Here is a 27,157-nt window from a genome sequence, read left to right on the forward strand (position 1 = left end):
CTGATCAAATTCAATACTGGGTCAACACTGGAAACTTCTTTAATGAACAGCATTTTATAATTTTAAAAATATATTCACATTTATTATCTATCATTTAATACTCCCAACTCTCCTGTGAGGTAGTCAGAATTAGTTTGATGGTTTTTCAGATGAGAAAAGTGAGTTGTAGAGCTGGAAGGAAACTTTAACATTATTTATTTATTTATTTATTTATTTATTTATTTATTTATTTATATTTTTGAGAAAGAGTCTCACTCTGTCACCCAAGCTGGAGTGCAGTGGCTCAATCTCAGCTCACTGCAACCTCCACCTCCCAGGTTCAAGCAATTCTCCCGCCTCGGCCTCCTGAGTGCTGGGATTACAGGCACATGTCACCACCCCCAGCTAATTTTTGTATTTTTTAGTATAGATATAGGGTTTTGCCATGTTGGCCAGGCTGGTCCTGAACCCCTGACCTCAGGTGATCCACCCGCCTTGGCCTCCCAAAGTGTTGGGATTATAGGCTTGAGCCACTGTGCCCAGCCAGAAGCTTTAATATAATTTAAAATTCCAATTCTCTGATTTTCCATTGTACATAGGGTATTCCAGACAATTTCATACTTGTTTTAAACAGAAATATTCTATCCCATCCCTCCTACCCAACAAACTCTTCTAAGGAAGTATCATATGTATCCGGATATAAAATGACGTTTTATTAATATGAATTTGATGGTATAAATTGAAATTTATTATGAGTTCAATCAATGAAAATAATAAGACTAGCTTTCCAAACACAAGAGCTAATTAGAAATTTGGGGTTAGTAATGACGATAGTTCTCTTACCCTCACTATTGAGTCACTTCTCTACTTGTTTCAGTTTTACAATATTTGGAATACACTGGTCCAGCAGATAGGATAGAGAGACTTCCAAGATGGTCCCTGCCTCCATCCACTTTGCACTTCTATAGCAGAATACTATAGACTAAATAATTTATAATGGGCAGAAATTTATTGGCTCACAGTTCTGGAGGCTGGGAAGTCCAAAATTGAGAAGCCAGTGTTTGGCTAGGACCTTTCTGCTGCATTGTCCCATGGCGAAAGGCAGAAGGAAGGCAGAAGGGCAAGAAAGAGAGAAAAGAGAGCTGAATTTACCCTTTATAATGGCAGTAATCCCACCCATGAGAACAGAGCCATCACAGCCTAATCGCCTCTCAAAGGCCCCAACTTTTAATATTGTTTCAATTGCAATTAAATTTCAACATGAGTTTTGGAGGGGACAAACATTCAAACCGTAGCAGTCCCTAACGATCCTTGCTTCCTGGTATTTATATCTTCATGTAATTTCCTCCTTTGAATACAGGCTGGACCCAGTGACTTGCTTCTAATGAATAGGATACAGGAAAGACAATTAGCTGCCTTTTCCCTATGTATGAGACTAGTTCACAAAAAGACTGTGACTTCCATCCTGCTAGAACTCATTTTCTCTGGCCCTTCTTGCTTGCTGTCTCTGATGAAGCACACTGCCTGGCTGTGAGCTACCCTATGGAGAGATCCATGTCAAGGAACTGAGAGTGGTCTCCAGTCAACAGCCCTTGAGAAGCTGAATTCTGCCAACGAGGACGTGAGTGAGCTCAGAAGCTGATCCTTCCCCAGTGCAACCTTTAGATGACTATAGCCCCACTCAAAATCTTCATTGCAATGTGAGAGTCGCAAACCCTGTTAAGCTGCACCTAAGTTCCTGACCTACAGAAATTGTTAGATAATAGATGTTATTTTAAGTCACTGAGTTTTGGAGTACATTTATGCAGCAATTGATAACGAATACACCAGGCAAGTAGCTCCAAAAGGATGTAGATTTTTTCCCTTGCAATTTTTGGATTGTTTTGAATTCAACAAAGCAGGCAGTCAGGGGAATTATTAGTACATTTTCCTCAAAAAGTCGATTAACCCCAAAACAGAAAGAAATGAATATAAGTTCTCCAATGTGGCTGTCTGTGTAATAAAATACCTTTGATTATACTTCTCTTTCTCTCTCTCTCTTTTTTTAGTGTAAGCAAACAGATTTTCTAGAAGTGAGTTTTATGTGAAATGTTTGTGGAAATCTTGGAAGATGACACATGCGGTGCAAAGAGCCCAGGCCTTAATGTTAGACTGACGTGTGGAGGCTTGGTTTTCTCATCATAAAATTGGAATCATAATACTTCATGGATTCTAAATGACGAAGGCACTCAGTTCAATGCCTGGTCAGTTGACGCCTTTTAGCTTTTCTTATTGTAGGCGATAAAGTTGAGGCCCAGAGAGGTGGAGTGACTTCATGTACCCAGAAAGAAGGGGGTCTAGGGCCATCACTAATCTGAAATATCCCCAAGTTACTAAGCAATCGAGTGGCAAATTTTGAGCTCCAAATCCAGAGCTCTGGCTTCCTCCACGTCACAAAATAAGTCCCAAACCACCAACTCTGCATGTCTAACTCCCAAGAAGAATTCTCCTTGGGACTTCTGTTAAAACCAGCAACTCTCGTGGAGTTTGTGACACACTGAGAACAAAGGCTTACAAAGATAGCTGGAAGAAGAGTGGCACTTCCTTTGGAGAAACCCACATTTAAAATGCCATCTTCCAAACGCAATCTTCCCTCCACCCTCTATCTTCGATTTTGACATTGATAGAGAAGCTTTCAAGAAAGCAGCCTAACTCAGTTAGATGAAGCTACTAATTTGAAGGAACAATACATAATGAATGGCACTTATGTGTGGTGATTGTAACAGCAATTGTCTTCTGCCATTTTTCTCCCTGAGACATTTTATCTTGTCTTTCTCCTCCTTTTTGTATTGTTAAGGACTATTGCAAGTATGTGTGTGTGCGTGTATGTGCATGTTTGAGAGAGAGAAAGACTATGAAAAGAAGAAGAGTGAAAGAGAAGAATTGTCTTGGAAGAGAAAAGGGTATAGGGAGAGATGAACCATGACTACAGCTATGTCTGGAGGAAGTAAGAGCATGTAGACTGTTTTAGAGGGAATGAACTTTCTCCCATGTGGTTGTTCTGGGTGTCTGGTCAATAGGATGAATGAAAAACTCTGCCTGCTTTCAATCCTGGTGGCATGGTTTGAAGTAGCACAGGGCCCTTCCAGCTGCATCTGCCCCTCTGCTTTCCAACCTATGAAGACCAAAGCAGAGAGCTTCAGGAGCACCAACTCAATCTTTTGTCCTCTGTTTAGCACTTAGCTAATATTTCTTCGGCATGAAAAAGGAAGTCATTGGGCTTATTGAAAACTTACTGCACATTCTGATGTAACAAAAGCATCTGGTAAAAATGTTCCAAAGAAAACTCATTTATGGATCAATAAATGAATGATAAAGAAAATATGGAACTGTGTCTAATCACTTGCTTACTTTTTTCTCGTTTCTTTTTACTTGGAATATCCATGTCACTGATGTGTCATACTTCTTGGCAGTACATCAATTAACAATAATCACACCACCTCGGATAAACCTCATTGCCCACATTACTGCCACTGTGCAAAGCTTAGCTGTATATTAAATCAAAGGAGTTTGACTCAGAGCAAAGAAAGTGTTTGCCCAAATTTTGTAGATCTTCTGACTCTTCAGAGTTTGCATCATGTAGTAGAAAAACCACTGCCAGAAGATAGAAAGACCTGGTTTCCAGTCTTGGCTCTGGCAGTGATTCCCCAGGTGGGTCATAAGCAATGGTATGATATTTGCAAGGCTCTCTCCTTTGCACCATGTTCAGAGCAAACTCTAAAGCTTCTCCTTATCTCCACAGCCATGACCTTGTCTAAATCATGTTGCTCTCTTATCTGCACCACCCAACTGTCTTCCAACTCACCTGCCTGCCTCATTCTTGTTCCTTCCAACCCATTCCTCTACACGCAACTGTCAGAATATATTTACAGGAGTAAATCAAGGCATGCCACTCTCTACTTAAATACCACAGTTTTTCACTGCCCACCTTTACCCCCTCATCTCTTCTTTGTACCCTGTCTGTCCAAGACACACCTGCCACTCCTATCTTTTGTCAGTTCTTAAGCCAAACTCGTTTCTTCTTGCTTTTTGTTTCATCTGCCTAGAACACTCTTCACCCAGTTTTCCCAAATCACTCTTGAGTTGGTATGTAATAAATAGTAGTTAAAGTAAATGAGTAAATGAATGAATAAATCAACCCCAATTATTATTTGCTCTTTGTCATACTTCATGTTAAATATCAGGTCCTAAGATATTTTCTAACTATTTTAACAAAAGGAATCACTCCCCGTATTCTCACATACACATTTTATATTCTTCTTGGCACCTACCACTATCTATAGTTCTTCTTTTCTTTTGTTGTTTCTGTTGTTCACTTGTTTATTATGTGTCTTTGCCATCTGAATTTAAACTCCCGGAAGGCAGGGATCATTTGTGTCTTTTTCAGCATTATATTCTCAGTGCCCATAATGGCAAAATGCCTAATGCAAAGTTGGTTTGCAATAAATATTTTTGACGCAAATGAATAAATGAATGAACTAAAATTCTACCGTATTTATCTCTTATCTAATGGCCTTCAAAGGCTCTCCATAGCTTGTAAGAAGAAGACTGGATTCTTTGTATAATCTAGAGATGCTACCTTGATGCGATTTCTCTTATCAAGTGTTGAAAAATTATTTGCATTTTTAATTAAGCCATATTCTCTTAACTTCCATATGTCTGCCCTTCCCTGCACCTCTTGACAACACATGCTCTGCTATTGTAGCTATAATGCCAGGACAAGTAGCCCTGGGAGCATGTAACACATGTGACACGAAGCGCTTGACTGAAATGTTAGCCCCTACCTTATCTGAACATAATCCTCTTGACTAACTTCTATTTGTCCTTCAAAACTCAACTCACATGCCAGTTCCACTGGGAAGCCCTTTGATTCCTTTCTCCTCTCTGTCTGCCCTTCCCTGTACCTCTAGGTAAAACATGTTCCCTTCTATTGTAGCACACAACACACTCAAGTAGGATGCTTCCCCAACTAGAGAGTTTGTTTCTTGAGAGCCAAGCTTGCTTCTTATTACCCTGTTTCTTTGTTGCCTAGTACACAGTAGATACTCCATATATTCTTGTGAATAAATGTTAGTGAATGGCTGACTCATTCTTTCTGAATGATGCAGGAACCCAAGAGGTACCATTTATTTCTAAGGGAACATCCTGTAGAATGCGCTTAAGCTCAGGTAATGAGTTAATCACCATTTAGTGCTAAACTAAAACATCCTATTACCATGGCCTGAATTAATATTTTAAGCTGCCAAAGCTCTTGGCTTTGCAAACCGGTGTCACTTGAGATCAACATTCCCAGGAATGTTGCAAAGACCATGGGCAGCTCTAGGGCTGTCCTCGTTTTGTCCCTGCAATAAAAATGTAAACGTTGACTTGCTTTTAGAGTTGCCTGATTTTGACAATGGAATTGACCACTTAGAAGGCATAAGTGCATGCTATGTTCAAGCTGAAGTCTGAGTATTACGTGAAGTCTTGAATAAAAAGAACCTGAACCTTAAAAGGTATCAGGCAAACAGAGAGGTCCTATATGGCTTGTTTGTCGGGTGTGGCTAGTGGCTCACCTGCATCAGAATCATCAGGGCTTCAGCGAAGGTGGCGGGGCACTGTGAGGTGGAGCATGCTTCTCAAGTAGGTATGGTAGAACTACAATCTCCCTCAAGCCCACCCAAAATGAAAACTCCTGAAAGTCTCTCTCTGCTCTTGCTTAAGTCTTGATGTTCCCTTCTTTCCTTTCTTCCACTTTGTAAAGTGAGCAAAGAATCAAATTCATATGAGGTGGAACCATGTTTACCCTAAAAAAATTAGAAATAATAAAAGTATCACTTCGTATTTGTCTATCTGTCCAGTGTTTTAGAATTACAGGATATACACCATTCATGGAAAACAGCCATAAGCATGATGGAAACTTTCGAAACTGTGTATTTGAAAATAGAAAATGAGTCTCATAAAGCATTGTTTTTCAAAATCTGTCTAAAACCACCTAGAATGTTTTGTTTCAAATACAGCTTCTCATTGTGGAAGATAGTGTGGCAATTCCTCAAAAACCTAGAGGCAGAAATACCATTTGACCCAGCAGTCCCATTACTGGGTATATAACCAAAGAATATAAATCATTCTATTATAAAGACATATGCACACATATGTTCATTGCAGCACTATTCACAGTGAAATAACCTGAACGACAAACACCCGGGAAACACCCACGAAACAAGTTTACCTACATAACAAACCTGCACATGTAGCCCTGGACTTAAAATACAAGTTTAAAAAATAATAATAAAATAAAAGGTAGGCTCCCAGACTACTGAAAGACACAAAGAGGTGGAAGCAATCTGGTGCAGCCTGGGAATGTGCATTTTTTGTGAGCACCGTGGGTGAGTTGCACACTCAAGTTTTGAGAAGCCACATTGAAAGCATGTGTTGCTTTTGTGAAAGGGTAGCAGGGCTATGGGGGTAATACCAGGACAAATGTCCCCAGGAGCATGTAACCAGAGGATCTGGGCAGAATTGAAAAGGAAAGTTATTTTAGAGGAAAAGAATGAAAGAAACTCAAGATCCTGAATTGAAAGAGCTAAAGTTTGCATGGGAGAAACGAGGCACTGACTACAAAGGGCGGCCTATTTTTCCCTGTGTAGGGATAGGGCGTGTGGGCACAATTACCATCATCAAAGGGTTTTTCCATGCGTCACTAAATACAAAGTGGCTCTGGGACCACAATCACCTATTATTAGAAATGTAATAGTCGTATCTTATTTTAAAACCTGTTTTTAATCTATTGCCACCTGTAAAACTAGACTAAACAGATCAAATGTTAAGGCTATCTAAAAATACTCTGAGCAGAAACATAATTACGGTTCTAATTAGAATTATTATTTAGTAGGCTCTGTAGACAAGCCTGAAGAGATAAGCCCCTATCAGTGGCATTAAGTTCTAAGTGATTATTAAATTCATGGGTCTACGCCATGTGTGTGTGTGGTTTTTTTCTTTTTTTTTTTGACAGTATAGAAATTATGTTGAACAGGTTTCAAAACCCAAGTAATGATTGCAATTTATTTTCATTTAAAGGATGTTCTAAGTGCAGGGGTTTCAACAGACAAAACAATGTTTTGCTTAGAGGTTTCTAGCTCATGAGAAAACTTGGGTATAGGGCTTATGTTCCCGAAGTTTTCAGATACCACTACAGGGTGGACAAAGATAGCAAGAGAGAAAGAGCATGTTTGATTCGCCTTCTTAAGGTTGTTGTATTTGTGTCCTATGTAATAGCAGAGTGTAAAATCTCTTGACTTAACTACATATCTTAGAAGCCACTCTCTGTGCAGAAGACAAAAGGTAAATATGTTCAGATATAGTCAATCCTTCCTTTTTTGTGCTAACAAGGAAACCGAGTAACAAAGACTCTTTAAAAACATGTGATATAAACATTTTTGGTATTTGTGTATTAAAGTGGTCATTGGAAGAAAACATACACTCAAAATAACAATCCAGACTAATGGAAATCATGGGCTCTCTGTGCAGAACCCATCTCCAGATGAGATGAAAAATGTTTGAGCTTCATGATCTGGTTTCCTTACCCAAATATTTCATGCTGGAAACCACTTCTTAGGCACATGAAAAGAGCCAGTCTACAGAACGTAATCGTTTCTCTCTCCTTAAATTACCTACCCAACCCACAGTTTCCTTGAGATTAATAAAGGTTACTAGATGTTTTATTTGAAGAGACAGATGGCATCTGGGGGAACCTCTACTCCAGTTGCCTGCAGGCCCAACCAGTGAGGTCACCGGCCACAATACAGGAATGTGTTCTTTCTGGAGCTGGCAAGTCTATCACGTTCTATATCCCAAAAATGTGTCTCAGAGATATCATAGCCTTCCCCACCCACAAGCCAGCTCTTTTCTCCTTAAACTCATAAATATCACCACAGTTCTTTAAACAGAAACCCGAAAAGCATCTGGGCTCCTCCTCTCCATCATCTCTACATACAATCCTATCAAGCAGATTTGTCACTTTCTCTTTTTTTGAATATCCCTTAAATTCTACACTTCCTCTCTGTTCTCAGTGACATCTTTCCCAAGCCATCATCGCATCTTGTCTGACTAGTGCTACAGCCTAGGCAGATACCCTTACGTCTACTCTTTGCTTTCTTTCTTACATTTTATATAGAACAGCCAGAGTGATAGTAAAACATAAATTATATCTTCTCACACCTGCTCAAAAGCCTTTAATGACTTCTCATTCCATTTAGGAGAAAATAAGAAATTTTTGTCAATGCCCACAAAATTCAGCGTTACTCAGCCACTGCTTATCAGCCCAGCATGATCTCCTGCCACTGTTTCTTTTGCACAGAACCTTCTAGAACTCTAGTCCTCTTTCAAGATGTCAAGGTCATTCCTCCCTCAGAGCCTTCACACATACTGGCCCAGAGTGGTTGATCCTCCCGCAGGCATAACTCAATCACCCAGCCAGTCCTACATTTCCATCGTCCCTCAGCTCTACTATCATTTCTCCCAGGGAGACTTCTCTGATTCTCTCACCCACCTTAATTGAATCCTCTCTATAATTGTTTGATTCATTCAATTTGCCTCTTTAAAGTAGAGGATGCAGCTGTGCACAGTGGCTCACACCACTTTGAGAGGCTGAGGCAGGTGCATCGCTTGACCCCAGGAGTTTGAGACCAGCCTGGGAAATATGGTGAAACCACATCTTTACAAAAAATACAAACATTAGTTGGCTGTGATGGCATGTGCCTGTAGTTCCAGCTACTCAAGAGGCTGAGGTGGGAGGATCACCTGAGCCCCAGGAAGTCAAGCCTGCAGTGAGCCAAGATTGTACCACTGCACTCCAGCCCAGGCTACGAGAGTGAGACCCTGTCTCAAAAAAAAAAAAAAAAATAGAGGAGAGGATTCACAAGGACAGGGATCATGTACATTTTTCTCACCACTGTATCTCCAGAGCCTGGCACAGTTCAGAAAAAATGTTGTCAAATGAAGGATGATTGAGAGAACTATTTCCTTTGTTATTTTAACACAAGAATTTAAAACTCCAAGAGAAATACGAACACGTGGATTTTCAGTTGTTTCTGTGTGGGGTTCCAATTTTCCACACAACAGCAGCAACTGAGTGGGAGTAAAGCCAGGGCCCTGAAGTCCTTCCCACTTCAAAGCTCATCAGCAGCAGCTCAAGAAGGGATTAATAAAAACTCCCTCTTTCCTGGGACGTGTTAGTGTCTGTTCTTGAAGCAATGCAGAAATAGATATTTTTTACAGTGAATGGTATTTTCATTAACCAAGTTACCTCCATATTCTTTGAAGTATGTCATCAGATTCTTCAAAAAGGATGATAAAATTAAGGACAAATGATAAAGAACTGCTGTTAGCAGTGAATTATACTCTAACCATCTGGGTCTTTGAGATCTTTTTGCTTGGTTAACCCTGGATTTTCCATTTATTGAGGCTCTCAGTTTTTCTCCTACACTTCTACCCTTAAAATGGGTATAAGACTTAACAGAAGATTTTTTTTTTCTGAGACTTTGAGACTATGGGACTCACAGGGATAGTAGAAGGTACCGATCTGAAATACAAGAAGCATAAAGTTGGCAAGTTGAGATGAGTCTTCAGAGATAGAGGTCTGAACTCACAGATTTGTCTAAGAACATTGATGTCCTGCCTGATAGTTGGACTTAGATGAAATAAAAAGAATCTGGTATTCAACAACTAAGTATTTGCATTAAATATCCTGACATAAGCACTAATCCAATGCAAATGTAAATGTTCGATAATTTTCTTCTTTCCTCTCTCCCTCTATTCCTTCCTTCCTTCTTTCCTCTTTTTCTTTTTTTTCATTTGTTCATTCATTCTTTTGTCTATTTATTTCTGTCAAAAAATAGTTGTGCCAAGTGCTCCTGCTGTAGTAGTGACCACATCAGATGTGGCTCCTGTTGTCATGAAAGTTGAAGTAGAGCAGGAGGCAACTTTAAACAAGTAATTTCACAAAGTAATTTTATTACAATTGTAATAAAATACATAAAAGTGAGGTTTACAGTGAGTATGAATGACAGGTGAATTACTTGGTTTAAAGGATCGGGGAGTACTTCCTCCGAAAATGACATTTCAAATAAGACCTGAAAGATAAGAAGAATTGCTTTCCTAAATGCTTTACAAAAAGTACTATAAATGCTTTATAAAATGCATTGCCTAAATGCTGTGTAAAAAGCTTAGACTCTTCTATGCCCTTATCACTTTTCCTACCTTCTATTCTTCAACTTGAAATGATTCATTTAGAGATAAAATAGAAAAATCATGTTCATGGGTCTGAGTATATAGTTTCTATCTTTGCTTAAAGCTCTGCACCTGGGAAAGGAGCCTTCAGGAGCATCTATGGTAACACACACACACACACACACACAGAGCACAGCACGCATACACACACATTTTTTTTTAAGTTTCAAAGTGATTATACACTATCCTCATATTTTGAGTTTATACATAATCTCCTTGATTACTATCAGGTTGCTCCTACAACTTAGAAAGTTCTTTGAATATTACACTTATAGTTAACAGAAGGTCCTTTGACCATGCTTTCTCTTTGAGTTTCTCTAAATGCACACCAATATTAGTTCTTAGAAAAAGAATACCTAGTATTGCCTCTGTGAAAGGGGGAAGAAGGTTGAGATTGAGAGGGGTAAAGAATGTTAACGTTTTTGGTAATGTTTTATTTCATTAAAAAATATTGGAAGAAAATATTATAAAATGCTGGTGTATTTTAAATTCAAGGTGTTAGTTACATGAGTGTGTGCTGTGTTATCTTTTCTAGGATTTTTAAAGATTACAGCATTTGATTTGAAATCCTATGGTTGGTTCATTTGTTAATGAATGAATGAATGAATGAATGAATGAATGAATCAATACACACAGCAGGGAGTCATCAAGCACCTGTGATATATCGGATCCGTGTTAAGAAATGTGACATGAGGAAAGTTTTCTACCCTTGTGCCATGGCTTACTCTAGTGTGAGTTTCCTGGTTTAGGTTTCCTCACAAAGACAGGTGATACTTTTATTGATATTAGATGACAGATCCGTTATGGAGTGTTTAAAACTGGCTTATCAATTTCCATCCTAATAGAGAGCAAAAGCCTTTTCCACTTATCTCCTCTTCTTCCCTCTCGTCTCTCTTCCCAAGGTCATCACAATGTCAACTCACGTCTTCTAAATTAGCAAGTCCGCATAAAGTGTTCCAGTGGACACCTTCAATGAGGTAAGTATTCAAAAGAGTTAAGTATTCTGTCCAATAAAAAGTCTTAGTGATCCTAAGGCCAAATTCTAAGACTGGATATCTTTTGCTCCAAAAGATGCTAGGTAAGCTTGTTTGTCTCTGATTCAGTTTCTAAATCTGAATAATATCCATGACATGCTTTTGAACAAATTATATAAACTCGTTTTTGACTCTTGAGATAGCTTATGGTAGTTCCCTAAATAGGCACTAACCTCTTTGAAGCAAATACTACAAGAGGATGCTGCCAATCTCAACTGGCCCAAACAGTGAGACTGAACTTGACACTGTTATAACCTTAAGTGCCATGCATAGTCAATCATGTTCACTGTACCTCTGAATGGATAAGAACAGGTGATTATCTGCTGACTTTAGATAACTAATCAATGATATGAGATAAGAGGACTCTCATTCAGGCAATCAATGGGCAAATACTACCTTCATGTTATTAAATAGGTCCTTACCAGTGTATTTATTATATAATTTGAAGCAGTCCTCCAAAGCATCGTTAGCTAATTCCTAACAGGGTGGTTGGTATTCTACCTACGCAAGGGCTCTCTTTTGAAACCACATAATTCCTTTGTATTCAAGCTCATGTATTCATGGTTTTCATGATGCAGACAAAGAAAGCAATAACCAATAAGATGTAAAGGACTGAAAGCACAGGGTCTCTTGAGTTTCGTGCTATTATTTTGAATTAATTAACAAGAATGGTGTTGTGCAGGCATTGTCACCATTATCATTATGGATGAGCTCATACATTAATTATTTAGCTCCCCTGGTTTTGATTTTTTATATCATACCAAAGCGCATCTTATTTATAAATATATGAACTGATGTGGTCATAAGTGATAGAAACAAAAGATTCTCTTCATGATCTATGCTGTAACCTCAAGGGACAATGTGGTAGAAAAAAACTGAACTACCGAAAGAAGGAGATTTCATTCTATGATTTCTTCCCTGCAAAGAATATGTAAGATGGAGGCTTCTGTAGATTAAATCAGGGAGTTTAACCCCCCATTCTAATGCATTTAGTAGCTGAGCATGAAAAGAGAATGAGCAAATGTACTCATGATCTACTCTCCGGCAAAATGGGTTGATAAGATTCCAGTTTCTTAAAGATGCAGCTGGGCACTCCAAGGCACAGGACATCTCTGAAACACCATTTAGTGCCTCTTTATTACAACCCTTTCTCAGTCTCCTTTTTCCTTGTTATTTAGCATGAGCAAAAGGTAGCTTCTGGGGAGACTCCTCCTTTTCTGAAGACTTAGTTCTTACCTGCACAGGCAGTATTTCATGTCAGGGAGACCGCTCCTCTGAGCAACCCCACTCCCACACAGTCGCATGTAATCTGCCTCACAGGAGGCATGAGCCTGCAAGTGACAAGACACAAGTGGGGAGAATTGGCAACTACATAAAAAAAGACACCAAATAGTTTCCGCCTACCAGTCAGATCCTACTCCATCAGAATGGAAAACAATGGGGAGAATGGAGATCATTCAGTTGAGCATGATCCATTTTGAGCAATCTCTAATCAATTCAAGGACACCTCCTCTTCACCCCTCCTCTCCCCTCCATCATCTGTCTGCATTTGTGTAGCTCTGAGCACAGCATTAAGAATACTTTGACAAGGGTGTCATTTTAGTCTGAATGCCTCAAAATGACTGGGGAGGAAAAAAGTTCTCTTTTGCCTTCAACTCCAAAATAAAAAATGATCTGAGAAGGAGAAAGAAAATTTCCCCAAGAGATCTACTTTTCATATGGAGTGTTACAGGATTGCCCTGATGATGGAGATGACTTCAGGGTGAGAGGGGGGGCATGACTTTGTCATCATTCATTAGGAAAGGATAAGTCAGAGAAGCCCAATAGAACCTAATTTCTCCCCACTTAAGGGACTTTAAGGGGGAAAAAACTTAGAATTTGTCATGAGAAACTGGGATCCAGGCTCTGCCTTTTGTTATCTATGTAAACTTACTCATGTCTTTAATATCTTGGAATCTGTTTTCTTATTTGCAAACTAGAAATAATTCCTAAATTAGCACAATGTGAATATTAAGTGAGGTCATGTACGTGCAAGCGCTCACTGCAGTGCATGAGTTATATGCGTAGACAGTGACATTTGCATTGAATAAAAACATAGAGTTTAAATTCTGCAGTAGTGGGAGCTTACCCTCAGGCTACTGTTAGGGTGAGAGACGATCTTAGACAGGGACAATATGCACTGAGCCCTATGCCCCGTAGATGCCCTAAATGTGCCTGCACATTTTGCAAGCCACGTGGACCTTGAACGTGAGTGAAAGGAGGGAAGATTGGTCACCAGGGCCTCCACTCACGTTCTCTCTTTGTGTACTTTTCTCTTTGAGACATCTCCCTCCATACCAGTGACCTCACACAACATTTACTTGCTGATGACACAGGCCATCCTCAATCATAAATACCTCGGAGACCCTATGTCAATGTGTTTGTTCTCCCAAGATTTCTTGCTGCATTAATTCAGTTGATATGTCTTTCATATTACATCTATAGATTCTCATTCTCAACCTCTCTCTCCTTCTCCTATTGCAATATATTTGTTAAAGAAATCGGGTTGCTTGTTCTGTAGAGCTTCCTATATTCTTCCCGTGTTCTGGATTTTGCTACTTCCATCCCCATGTCTTTAATGCTTTCTTCTGTCTCATATATTTCTTGTAAAGTGGAAGTTGGATCCAGAGTCTTATTCAAGTTCAAGGTTATATTAAGAATACCTTATAGACAATGTTGTGTATTTCCCTTTGCATCTTCAGGAGGCATATGTTGTGTGGTTTTCTTTGTGGTATCAAGATTGATCAGCGGATTTGAGCATGGTCAGACTGATTCATTCATCATAAAATTCATGGAATGGTTTTGGTTATGAGTGTTTCATTAGGGTTTGCAAAATATTGATATTCTAATTCTATCTTCTCTTTTCTATTTACTGGCTGGAATTCTTTTGTAATTAAAAACTTTCACTCAACAAGCATTTGGTCACTCTTAGGTAAAACACAGGCAGGAAAAACTATACATGTTTGCCTTTTTCACTTTACCAGTTTTCAGAATGAGTTGGTTCCCTAGCATTCTTCAAAGGTGGCCACCAACTTTGTACTGTTTGCTTTTAGTGTAATTATGAATGCATGAATTTTAATATATTTAATGTGTTTTAATTCATTTTAGTTACTCTTGTTTTTGACATTCAAATTATTTCATCTTTGGCGAGTGTAACGGCCTACAAGTTGGTTTCTAAATTCTCTTAACATAACCCCAGTAACCTTGAATAACTTCCTTGCTTTCCATAAAAACAAAATGTTCTAGAGTCTAGACTCATATTGGACCTTTTCTGAGTCTAATCTGAAATCAATTATTTCCCAAATCATCCTGTCTTGTTTTACTGGCAAATGATATTTGGAGATCACACCCTGGTTATTATAAGTTGTCACTATTACTGGACTGGTCATCATTCCTTGGCATTTCCAATAGACAGAAGTAGAGAATGTATTTAAATGAGTTTATTTAAATACATCCAATTCAAATTTATGATTTAGTGCTGTTATCTTTTTAATTTTATATTTAATCTTATTTCTCTTATGCTGAAAACTTTGTTTCCTAAATATAATAGCTTTGCAATGACAAACGCAATGCCATTACTTTTGAAATGACTGCTAAGACTAGTTTAAAATTTCCTTGTAATTCCTTTTGACCGTAGGATATAGTCCAACTGTAGATGTACTGTCAAATGAGAATGTGTTTTGTCACCTGAAATATTCTTTTCCGAGATTAAGTCAACAACTTATTATATAGATTTTTTTTAAGGTACTGATTTTTTATTTTAATTTTGCTTTATAATTAATTTAAATGTGTACATATCATCCCAAGGACAAATCTATAAAATGAGTTATATTCAGGAAAGTATTGGTTCTATCCTTTTCCCCCTACTTTGTTTCTGTTGTCCACCACCTTATCAGTCCACAGGTGATCTTTTAAAAATAATTTTTGGTTTGTCATCTCATTAAGAAAATGAAAATTTTTACTTCGTACTTTTTAAATAAAAGGTAGCACACTATGTATACTATTTGCACCTTGTTTTTTTTCCACTTATTAATATATCCTGGAGGTCACTCCATAGCAGTATTTAGAGTTATTCCTCATTGTTTATAGCTTTAACATATTCCATTTTATAGATTTAACCTAGGTAATTTGAATAGTCCCATATTGATGGACATTTAGGTTGTTTTCAGTCATTTCTTATTATAATAACACGGCAATAAATAGCCTTTGGCATTTGCGTTATGCCAATATATCCCAGGAGTCAGGTTTTAGAGGTTGAATTATCTTCCATCAGATTTTTACATTTTGCATTCCAACCTTCAACATACAAGCGTGCCTATTTTCCCTTAGCCTTGCTAAGAGACTACACACTCTCAAATTTTTGCCAATCCAAAGATGAGGATTGTATGTCATTGTATCTTTAACTTGCTTCTCTTATTATGAATGAAATCAAGCACCTTTTTTGACTTGTTTACATTTTTTCCAATAAACTATAGAATTGGTGGTAATTGTATTTATTTTTAGAAGTTCATTGAGTTTGGGGAATATTTTGTGGTATCACTTTGTGATACTAATATTTCATTCTATTATGATTGGGTTTTTCACTTCGCTATTTTGGTGTTTTCACCATACAAAAGAGTGAAAAAACCAATTATCTATGTTTTTCCTTTGTTGCTTCTAGATATTGAATTTGTAAAGCTTTTCTCATTCTAGGTAACAGAGTAATATGTTCTCTTCTAGAACTCGTATAATTTATTATTACATTTAAATCCTTGATTGAAGTTAATCCTGGCATGTGGTATGAGAAATGGATACAATTTTATTCTTTTCATAGAGCTATCCAGTTATCTTAGTACTCCCTGATATAAAGTTCATTATTCCTCATAGATTCGAGATCTCACCTCTATCACAGAGTAAATTTCTATATGCAACTGAATTTATTTCTGAATTTTCTCTTTTGTTCTGTGTGTTGATCCATGTGCTAATACCATGTTCTTTTAATATCAGTCTTATATGTTTCAGCATTTAGTAGAGTTAGATCTTCCTCATTTTTTTATTGTTTTCTGCTATTATTATTGCTTGTTTGTCCTGTCAAATAAAATTTATAATTAATTTGTCTAGATTCAGAAATTAATAACTTACCATTTTAAAAATGGGGGTTACATTAAGTTTGTAAATTAACCCAGAAAGAATTAACATCTTTATGAGGCTGAATTTTCCTATCCAAGTAGATGTTCTGTCTTTTTATTTGTCCAATTCTCCTTGTGTATCTTCAATAGCATTAAAATTTTCATCTCATAAGTCTTATCATTCTGCTTTGGTATTACTGAGCTTCTCAAATCTCTGGCTTGATGTTTCTCACCATTTCAGAAAACTCTTGACTGTTGTCTCTTAAAATATGACTGTTCCCCATTCTCCTCTTTCCCTTCTGGGATTCTGATTATGTGAAGGTCAGGCTCTTTTGTAATGTCCCACATTCTTTTAACACTCCTTTTTATTTTCCACTATTTTTCTTTTTCCACGCTTCAATTTGGGATTTTTTTTTTATTGACCTGTCCTTGAGTACCTTCTCCTCCCTCCTACTGTGTATAAATTGCTATTACACTAATTCATTGAGTGCATAATTCCAGTTATTGTATTTTTTTTTAGCTTTTCAGTTCAAGAATATTTATTCTTTCTGCAAGACTTCAATTCTCTGTGAAATTGTTTATTTTTGAAATCTATTTTCACCTTATTTAAATCTTAGTGATACTAATCATAGATGAAAAGTCTTTGTCTACTAATTTCAATAGCTGGATCAACTGTGAGACTTTCCGTTGTTAGTTTTTCCTCAGGTTTTCATTATATGGTTCCATCTAATAATTTTATTTAATGTGGGACGTGGCTAACAACACTTTTTAGAACTTCCAGGTGATGCTAATCTTCCTCCAGAGAGATTTCATCCTCCACTCTGCTTGGCAGGTAGAATGTCTTATTCCAAGGACGCACTGAGATCATTAGAAGCTGAGTTGCAGTTTTAAGGAGACTCTGTTTATCCCTGGGTTACCTTCTTCCTAAGGAATAGCCCTATATTAGTTTTTTGGTGTTCCAGTAACAAATTATTCCAAACTTAGTAGCTAAAACACAAATTTACTGTAAGTCCATCAGAAGTCTGATATGGGTTTCACTGGGCTGAGATAAAGTTATAGCAGGGTCATCTTTTCAGGGGACCCTAGAGAAGAATAGGTATTTGGTGTTCGTTTCAGTCAAACGTCAGCATAGAATGCCTAGTTACGTTTGAATTTCAAGTGAACAATAAACCATTTTTAAATTTTATGTCCTAAATATTGCATGAATTATACTTATAAGAAAAATAATTTATTGTCTATCTCAGATGCAAATTTAACTGGGCCTTGTCATCCTTGTCTTTTCTAGCTTCTAGAGGCTGTCTACATTCCTTGGCTCATGGCCCCTTCTTCCAACCTATAGGAAGTGATAGTATCCTCAAGCCCTCTCTTTCTCCACCTCTGCAGTAACATCATCTTTTTCTGCTTTTGATACTCCCACCTCTCTCGTATAAGGACCCTAGTGATTAGATTGGGCCCACCCAGATAATCCGGGATAATCTCTCCATTTAAACATCCTTAATTTAATCACATCTTTTAAGTCCCCTTTGCCAGGTGAGGTGACACATGCATAGGTTCTGGAGATGAGAGTGTGCAGACATCTTTGGGGGTCACTATCTTGCCCACCACAAGTCCACCAAGTAGGGTGGCCAGATTTAATAAATAAAAGCCCAGAATGCCCAGTTAAATCTGAATCTCAGATAAACGATGGATAATTTTAATATGTCCAAAATATTGCATGAGTCATACTTAGAAATTGTTTATTGTCTATTTAAGATTCAGATTCAACTGAGTCTTGTCCTATATTTTCTTTGGCGACACTTCCTCCAACGCCTACCGTGGGATCCCGATGTCCTCCCTTCACAACCCTTCCTTACGGCTGATCCTGAGCTCCAATCCTAGTCTTCTAAGAATGGCAAAATTACCAAAAACTCAAATATGCTTTTCAGAAACATCTTGCTTATTTCTTAAACTTCAAGTAGATATCTTGAAGGAAAACCCATTACTGTGCTAGGCCTAGTTCTCTGACCCACTCTTCTCACCAGGAGCTTAGTCCAGTAAGTCGCTAATTTTACGCTTCCGGCCCCACATAACGACCACAATCTCTGCTGGTTTCTCTTCTCCCCAGCAATGCCTCTCTGCCCAGACAAAGCGCAGATTTTCAGCTTCTTTTCCTAAACCCAGAACCAGCAACTCTTCCCAGGAAGAAAGTGGCTGAAGACTCAGCTCACTATCCACTGCTCCTCTTCTCTCAGGAGTGATGAAGCCCCCAGTCCTGGTAGTTTCGGCAGCTCTCTGATGCCCTTCAGTAGGGTTTTCATTACAGGCAGGAGTAGTGTTTGGCTGCAAACTCCTTACAGCCAAGGTCTTCTGACAGCAAACCCAGGGCTTTTCCCAGGATCGTCACAGCTGTGAGGTGGTTGGTGGGTGGCAGGAGCGCAGGTGCAAAGGGTGGAGGTGGGGTGGTAACAGCAGAATGGAGAAGGTGTGGTCGGTCACATTTGTAGCTGGCTGGGCCTCAGATCTTGATAGCAATGTCTGACCTGGGAAGAAGCCAAGCAGGCCCCTCTGAACAATAGGCAGTTGGCAATGGCTGTTTCCTGCACACCTACCTTTCCTTTTTGGTTACTGTATTGAAACTCACTCTGAGGCCATCTGAAACTGTGCAAGAGCTGGAGCTTTGTCCTGAGCACAAACTAATTAATGTAATAATTTTTAAACTTTTGCCCACCTTTACTCAGCCATCTCCATCAGTAAATTTGCAGTCACTGCTTCTACACTGATCATGGCGATCTTGCTCCTATCTGTGACTCAGACAGGGATATTAGTGGGAATGCGAATGGTCATATATCCAACGACAAAGGCAGGCAGGCTTCAATCTGGGGACTTCTTGGTCATTTTTTGTGCCACTTACTTTGCACATGGGGCATATTTTATTGCTGTCAGGATCAGGCTTCCATCCCTCAGATTTCAAACGCTCTCATTTCTCCCCTCTCCACTAGAAGCATCTGCTCAGGGGATCCTGAGCTAATTTGCACTGATGACAGTGGAAAGGAGGAAATTCATGTAGAGGATTTTATCTCACTCAGGGCATGTTTCCTCTGTTTTAGGCTTTAAAAAGCCCTGAGCTCAAAGCCTGAAGCCTGGAACAACTCAAATTGCCTTTCTGAGGTGAGAAGATTTTTGTAGGGTGGAAGAAAGGGTGACTCTTTTTTCCCTATCCTGAAATGTCAAAGTGCCATTACCTATTCATAAAGGGATGATCAGAACAAAGTCAAATTTTAAATCAATAAACTATTTAAAAGGAAGCAAAGGGACCATACATTTCTTAGGCAAGATGGATATTCTAGGACAACCTTGAGTTGATATCATGGGTTAGAAAAAAATTAAATGTTCTTTTAAACATGATTTCATGCAGAGAAAAAGAAACTCTTAAACACTGTTGGTAGGAATGTAAACTAGAACAGCCACTATGGCAAGCAGTATGAAGGGTCCTCAAAAAACTACAAATAGAATTACTATTCAATCCAATAATGCCACTACTGGGAATCTATCCAAAGGAAAGGAAATGATTATATCAAAGAGGCGTCTGCACCTCCATGTTTTTTGCAGCCCTATTCATAATAACCAAGAAATGAAATCAATGTAGGTGTCCAGCACCAGATGAAGGGTAAAGAAAATGTGGTCTGTATACACAATGAAATATTATTCAGTCATAAAAAGAATGAAATCCTGTCATTCGTGGCAACATGGATGGAACCAGAGGACTTTGTGTTAAATGAAATAAGCCAGGAACAGAAAGTTAAATACTGCATGTTCTCACTCATATGTGAAAGATTAAAAAAAAAGTTGATCTTGTAGAAGTAAAAAGTGGAACAGAGGATACTGGAGGCTGGGAAGAGAAGGGGAAAGGGAAGAATAGGAAAAAAAAATGACTTCATACAGCAAGACTGAATGTGGGATGCTGGACAGCATCCTGGAACAGCAAACGGACATTAGGTAAAATTTAAGAAAACATGAATAAAGTATAGATTTGAGGCTAGGCATGGTGGCTCATGCCTATAATCTCAGCACTTTTGGAGGTCAAGGCACATGAATCACTTGAAGTCAGGAGTTCAAGACCAGCCTGGCCAACATGGAAAAATCCTGTCTCTACTAAAAATACAAAAAAATTAGCCAGGTATGGTGGCGTGTGCCTGTAATCCCAGCTCTTTGGGAGGCTGAGGCAAGAGGATCACTTGAACCTGAGAGGTGGAGGTTGCAGTAAGCCAAGATCGCACCACTGCACTCTAGCCTGGGTGACAAAGGAGACTCTATCTCAAAAATAAAATAAAATAAAATAAAATAAAATAAAATAAAATAAAATGTATAGACTTGAGCTAAAAGGGTATCAATTTTGGTTCATTAGTGATGACAAATGTACCATAGCAATATAAGATGTTAATAATAGGGGAAACTGGAGGTGGGTATATGAGAATTATTTTCACAGCTTTTCTGTAAATCTGAAACTATTCTAAAATAAAAAGTTTATTTTAAAAAGTGATTTCACATGCAAAGAAGGTGTTGAAAAGCAAAGGGAGGTGGGACAATAAAAGGTTATACTTATGACTATTATAAAACCGAATAGAAATAGTAATATTGCACACAGATTTACAGAGCATGTCAGGAAATCATCTTTATCTAAAAGTAGCGCAGTGGAAATGGAGCATTTCAACTGGGGAGAGCAATGTCATAGAGCCCAGCAGCATCAACAAGTCCTTGCTCACTTAAGAATAGCCCTGAGAAGCTTTCAGTGAAAGTAAATGTATATAATTCACAGGTTTTAAAGAGCTAGGGCTGGGAGCGAATTTCTTGAATTCTCTTCTTTCAGTATCTTAATATTAACTTAATGGAATGAACTATTCTACTCAGACGTTTGAAATGGGAAGTCTATCTCTAAACGTAACCATTTTATTAATTTTTTATTTATTTTTTTGAGACAGAGTCTCACTCTGTTTCCCAGGCTGGAGTGCAGTGGTGCAATCTCTGCTCACTGTAACCTCTTCTTCTGGGGTTCAAGTGATTATCGTGCTTCAGTCTCTTGAGTTGCTGGGACTGCAGGCGCAATGCACCACACCCAGCTAATTTTTTGTATTTTTAGTACAGATGGGGTTTCATCATGTTGACCGGGCTGGATTCAAACTCCTGAACTCAGGAGATTGAATCCTGAACTCAGGTGGAAGGCCACCTAGGCCTTCCAAAGTGCTGGGATTATAGGCATGAGCCATGATTTTTTTTTTTTTAATGAGACATTCAATTATTCACTTTTTTCAACCATTTTAATGAAAAATTTCAAACTTCACACACAGAAGTGGAGAGAACAGTATAATAAGCCCTTACATGCTCATCACCCAGTGTCATTGGTCATCAAGGCTCACAAAGCTTGTTTCAACTGTTCCCTCCACCCACTCATTTTTCCCCCTAGAATACTGTAAACAACTCCCAGATATCAGAGACAGTTTATGCGTTGTCTCTGTAAATATTTATGGAGCACCTACTTGCAATACACTATTTTAGGAGGTGAGCATACAGAGTCAGATATAGTTGTTGCTATAAAGGAGGAGCTTAAATGTAAACATGATCACCCCAGTTCAGAGCACAAAGTCATAAATGCTGTGGTAGAGACACAAATAAAATGCTGTTGGAAATCAGAGTACGGGTGGAGAATTTCAGCTAGGAGGGCCAAGAGAAAATTTTGTGATGGAGGTGGCTTCTGACTCAGACTATAAATGATGACCAGAGGGGAAGAGCTGGCCACGTCCCCTTGCCTGTGTCCACCCCTCTTCCTTCAGACATACACATGGGCAGGGGTCATTGCAGAAGAAAGCTATTTCTTCAAAAAACAAATTCACCATCATGGGCCAAATATCAGAGGCAACTTCAGCCTAATTTGATGAGAAAGAAAGCAAAGAAGGTGAAGCTTTCTATGAGCTTAACAGGATGGGGACTCAGAAATTAAAAGATGATTTTTTAAAACTAAAGGTAATTATAGTTCTTGAACCCCTGAGTTTGGGATATTCACTGTGAGTATTTGAAGATATTGGAGAGAGAATAGATATTTATAGAATTAAGTTTTGCCTTGGAGGTAGCAAAATGCCAAAATGAAGTGTATAGTGTCAGAGTAAACCTTAGAAATGAGGAGAACCACTTCTTCATGACATCTACATTGAGCTATAAAGAAAACACAGGGATAAGGAAGGAGGAAATGCTTATCATAGTAGCTTATTTTTCTCAGTGAACTGGAAGCAAGATAACGTGTCAAGTATTAGGAATGGGATTTAATTGGAAGTGAAGGAATCCACAAGCTATGATGACTTCATGCTCCAGGTTCTTCCCTACATTTTCCAGCCAACAAGCAATGAGGTGAGACCACACGGCAAATTCTGACCGTGAAATGTGGGTGTAAATGCCTTGTGTTACCTCCATGATGAGGGGTAACATATCATTGAGAGCTGTGGGGTCATCTTCATCTCTCTCTTCCTGAAACAGCAACCCTGGAGATACGGACTTTTCTTCTGCTAACCCACTGACATTTTGTGATCTATCTGCTAGTGCAGTAAAGCATAGGAGCCCTACTCTGTGTACAGCTGAAGGTAGACAGCTTAAATTTGTAGCTAACCAGACCCAGGAAGCACCTGTGTTTCCCTCTAATGTGTCCGCTGCATCTCAGCAATTAGATAAAACTCTAAGAACAGCAATCATGTCTCACACCCCCCTCATAGGACCTAACATAGTGTTGAACAAAGATTCATTGAATGTGAAATAGATTTGAAGAAAGCCTCCATGGTTGACCGTTTTGAATTCTCATGCTTCATAAAGAACAAAAAAGAAATTTTAGACGCTTCGGTTAGAAAAATAAGGCGGTGGTCTAAAGAGAGAGCTCTGGGAAGAGTGTTTGAATTTTCAGGGTCATCATGTTCATTGTGTTCAATAACAATGAAACAATTGAGCAGACTAAGTTCCCACAGGCAAGGCTTTGGTTTAAGTATCAGATCTGGGGCCAGGGCACTAACTCAGACACCATGCCGATTTAAAAATTATACTTACTGCTCGATTGTTCCCCAAAATATTTTTGATCAACTATACACTTTCAAAACAACTGTAGATGTGAGTCCTGGATATAGTACAGTCTCAGGGAATGTTTCAAAAATAACACAATCATTATAGAATCAAGACGTTTTAGAGATGATCTTAAGGTATCATAAACTTTTGTTCTTAGAAAAATAAGGCAATCCCTGCCAACAGCAGTAATGTTAGGTCAGTAGGTTCCCATCTGAAGTGCCTACAAAACTCTGGGGAAAGAACACAGAGGGAATATAAGTAACTGTAAGAAATCATGATAGAGAATAGAATTTCATAATGCTTTCATAGACTCAGCAGTTTGGTACTTCAAAGAGTGAACTAGAATGAACCCATAATTTCTTATGGAAGATAATAATTATAATTAACATCTATAATAGTATTTCGTAATGAAAAGTATTTTCCTGTATATCATGCCATTTATTTCTTACAACAAATGTCTGGAGTCAGTAATATTATTACTTCTATTTTCAGTAAAACAAACAAAAGGCCACAGACAGTGTTCACTTTGAATTATGGGAACTTGGAAGAAATTAAGCATAAATGTGGGTGCTTCACTGAGCCCCTTTGGTTGCTTATGTCAGAGCTGGGTATAACTCTAACTATAGAATACTCAGCTGGACTACAGGGAACCCTCTTGCCATCTCTCCTCAGTAGGCTGTCTGCCTGTCCAGTCTATCTGGTGTGATCCATGTAGCACACCTGCCCACGGCCAGGATAGCAGGTGACACCTCCAGCACTCCCATGGATGATAGACACACTGCTTCCTAGATGCATCTGGCATTGCTTCTGTTTTTCAAATGAAGTTCTGAACAAACAAGGAGATATTTGCTTATGTTGCAGGCTTGACTTAATGGAGTAGAAACTCTAAGTGACTTTGAACTCGTTATAGAAGTTTTAAGCAGTTTTATGCTTTCCAGGAGGTGGCACCTTAAAACTAACTTTGATGCCCATTGTCCTTTTGTTCTATAAAAAAAAAAAAAAAAAAAAGACTCTTGAGTAGGCTCCTCAGCGAAGCAAATGGAAATCTCAGGGGAAGGTCTGGATGTGATGAATTAGAAGTCAGCAGATGTGTGTTGAATCTTATGTCTCTTGCAACAACAGAAAAGTTTATTGTAGTAATCAAGTACTCTTCTATTGCTGGCGTTCCTAGTTTTGCAACTTCTTTCTTGAGCACCTGTTTGCAGGAAAAGCGGAACTATGATGAAGACCTGAGCCAAGCATTCAGGCCGCGATCACAGAGAGGTTGGAAAGCAGTCAGGCAGAGTTCTGTGTGGTTCATCGTGGATTGGAGTGTTGCTCTCCCACGTAGAGTGTTGCTTAAAATTGAATCTAGGCTTTGATAAATCTAACAAAATGGAGCTATTGTGGAATTTTCTTGGAGACTTACATCTGGGTCTCACCTGTGAAAACGGTGGGATGTTTCCTGAAGGAATGAATATTTACAGAGTCAATCATCCTGGAGAAGATATCCTAGGCAAATGAGGAAGCTAGCCTTAGAATGCATCAAGGAGGGCTGGGCGCGGTGGTTCACCCCTGTAATTCCAGCACTTTGGGAGGCTGAGGCGGGTGAATCACCTGAGGTCAGGAGTTTGAGACCAGCCTGGCCAACATAGTGAAACCCCATCTCTACTAAAAATACAAAAAAATTAGCTGGTTATAGTGGCAGGCGCCTGTAAACTCAGCGACTTGGGAGGCTGAGGCAGGAGAGTCGCTTGAACTAGGGAGGCAGAGGTTGCAGTGAGCCAAGATCATGCCATTGCACTCCAGCCTGGGCAACAAGAGGGAAACTCCATCTCAAAAAAAAAAAAAAAAGAAAGAAAGAAAAAGAAAAAAAGAAAGAGAATGCACCCAGGAACATGGTGTTCTCCTCTCTCTGTGCTAATTTCAGCTACAACTCTGGTATATAATACTTCTTGTAGTGGAAAAGGATATTGCCTCTGTCGTGTGGGACTGAGCTGGGGCCAAACAGGGGTGGCCCAGTAACTAACTTTGAGGATTCTAATGGATCCTCATGCAGGAAATATCTATATTCTAGTCTTCATATTGCTATTTACATTGAAAATACTATTTACATGACACTTGCTTCCATTATAGCTATATCTTCAGTTTAATCTTGTTAAAAGTTACAGTCTAACCTCCTTTGTGAATAAGGAATTCCGAGATATGGCCTGTCCACAGCTTGGCATTAAGTATTGAAAGGGAAGAGGGGAGCTGCAGGGACTGTGTCGTCCATGACCACTGTGCCCAGTGGATTTGTGACCTCAAGACAACTACCAGCCACAGCGAAAGCAGCCTGGCAGTCCAGGAACAAGGTGGAGAAACCAAGGTCCTTGAGTCTGCACCCCAAGGACTTTCCAAAATCCTTGGACAGACGAAGTTCTGCCAATACAGTGATAGGGCCTCAGACTACAGATGGGACAGATTGAAACAAGTTCTGTGAAGAAGAATGTGTGGAAAAGAAAATTAGCCCAGTGGTTGATAGATGTTATTGTTCTGCTCAGACTCCTTCCATTTTATTTTGTTTTTAGCTACACTTACAGGAGAAGGAGGTAAGTTGCAAGAAAGCAATCAGAGCTTAACATTTTCTAGTGTGTGCCCTAGCAACTCTGTGTTCAAAAAAATTACCTGAGGCACCAGACTGTCTCACGTCATCTTAGATATTTTTATTCTATCATACTTATTAAAATTAAAAAGTAAACATTAGAGAAACATTTTTTCATAATAAACACTGAAATATTGTGGTAATGTCATAAATATGTAATATTTGTTCTAAAATAGGCAATATTTATTAGAACTTTTCTAGGTCTAGGACTAAATGCTTTCAAGCTTCAAGAAGACACTCTTGGCCAGGCATGGTGGCTCATATCTGTAATTCCAGCACTTTGTGAGGCCAAGGCCGGCAGATCACTTGAATCCAAGAATTCGAGACCCACCCTGACCAACATGGCAAAACCTTGTCTTTACAAAAAATACAAAAAATTGGCCGAGAGTGACACTTCCATGACACTTTACATGACACTTCTGTCGCATGTCATGGCATGCGACTGTAATCCCAGATACTCAGGAGGCTGAGGCATGAGAATCACTTGAGCCCAGGAGGCAGAGGTTGCAGTGAGCCAAGATTGTGTCACTGCACTCCAGCCTGGGCAACAAAGCGAGACCCTGCCTCAGAAAAAAAAAAAAAAAAAAAGAAGGAAAAGAAAAGAAAAAGGAAAGAAGAAGCAGCAGCTCATTTTTATGACTACAAATTGTGTTTTGTCTCTGGCAGGCTTCCAAGTAAAAGGGGTCAAGTAAGAAAATTTGCATTGCACATCTTCCTCTATCACTCCCAGTAGGAGGAGAAAATCTCTAAAAAGCAAGTACAGTCGATTTAGTTAATAGCATCTTCTTCTATTCCCCCTACTCTCTTATGAGTTGGGTGACTTCCTGCAAGTTATTAAACCTACCTCCATCTCAGTTTCATCATCTTTAAAATGTGGTAAATAATTGTTCTGTCTTACAATTGTTGTAAGAATTAAACGAGAGCCAGGCGCGGTGGTTCACGCCTTTAATCCCAACACTTTGGGAGGCTGAGGTGGGCAGATCACGAGG

The 27,157-nt window shown here is 38.8% G+C and overlaps 1 protein-coding gene across 1 annotated transcript in view; it reads right to left on the minus strand.

Annotated features, from left to right (window-relative positions):
* Window positions 1-27,157, minus strand: part of LOC114673426 (uncharacterized) — a 450,214-nt gene that overhangs the window by 22,659 nt on the left and 400,398 nt on the right. Inside the window, exon 3 of the mRNA XM_077974398.1 lies at window positions 12,558-12,652. Coding sequence (XP_077830524.1) covers window positions 12,558-12,652 — 95 coding nt within the window. The remainder of the gene's footprint in view (window positions 1-12,557; window positions 12,653-27,157) is intronic.

This window comes from Macaca mulatta, chromosome 17 (genome assembly GCF_049350105.2).
Source record: "Macaca mulatta isolate MMU2019108-1 chromosome 17, T2T-MMU8v2.0, whole genome shotgun sequence".
NCBI classification, from domain to species: Eukaryota; Metazoa; Chordata; class Mammalia; order Primates; family Cercopithecidae; genus Macaca; species Macaca mulatta.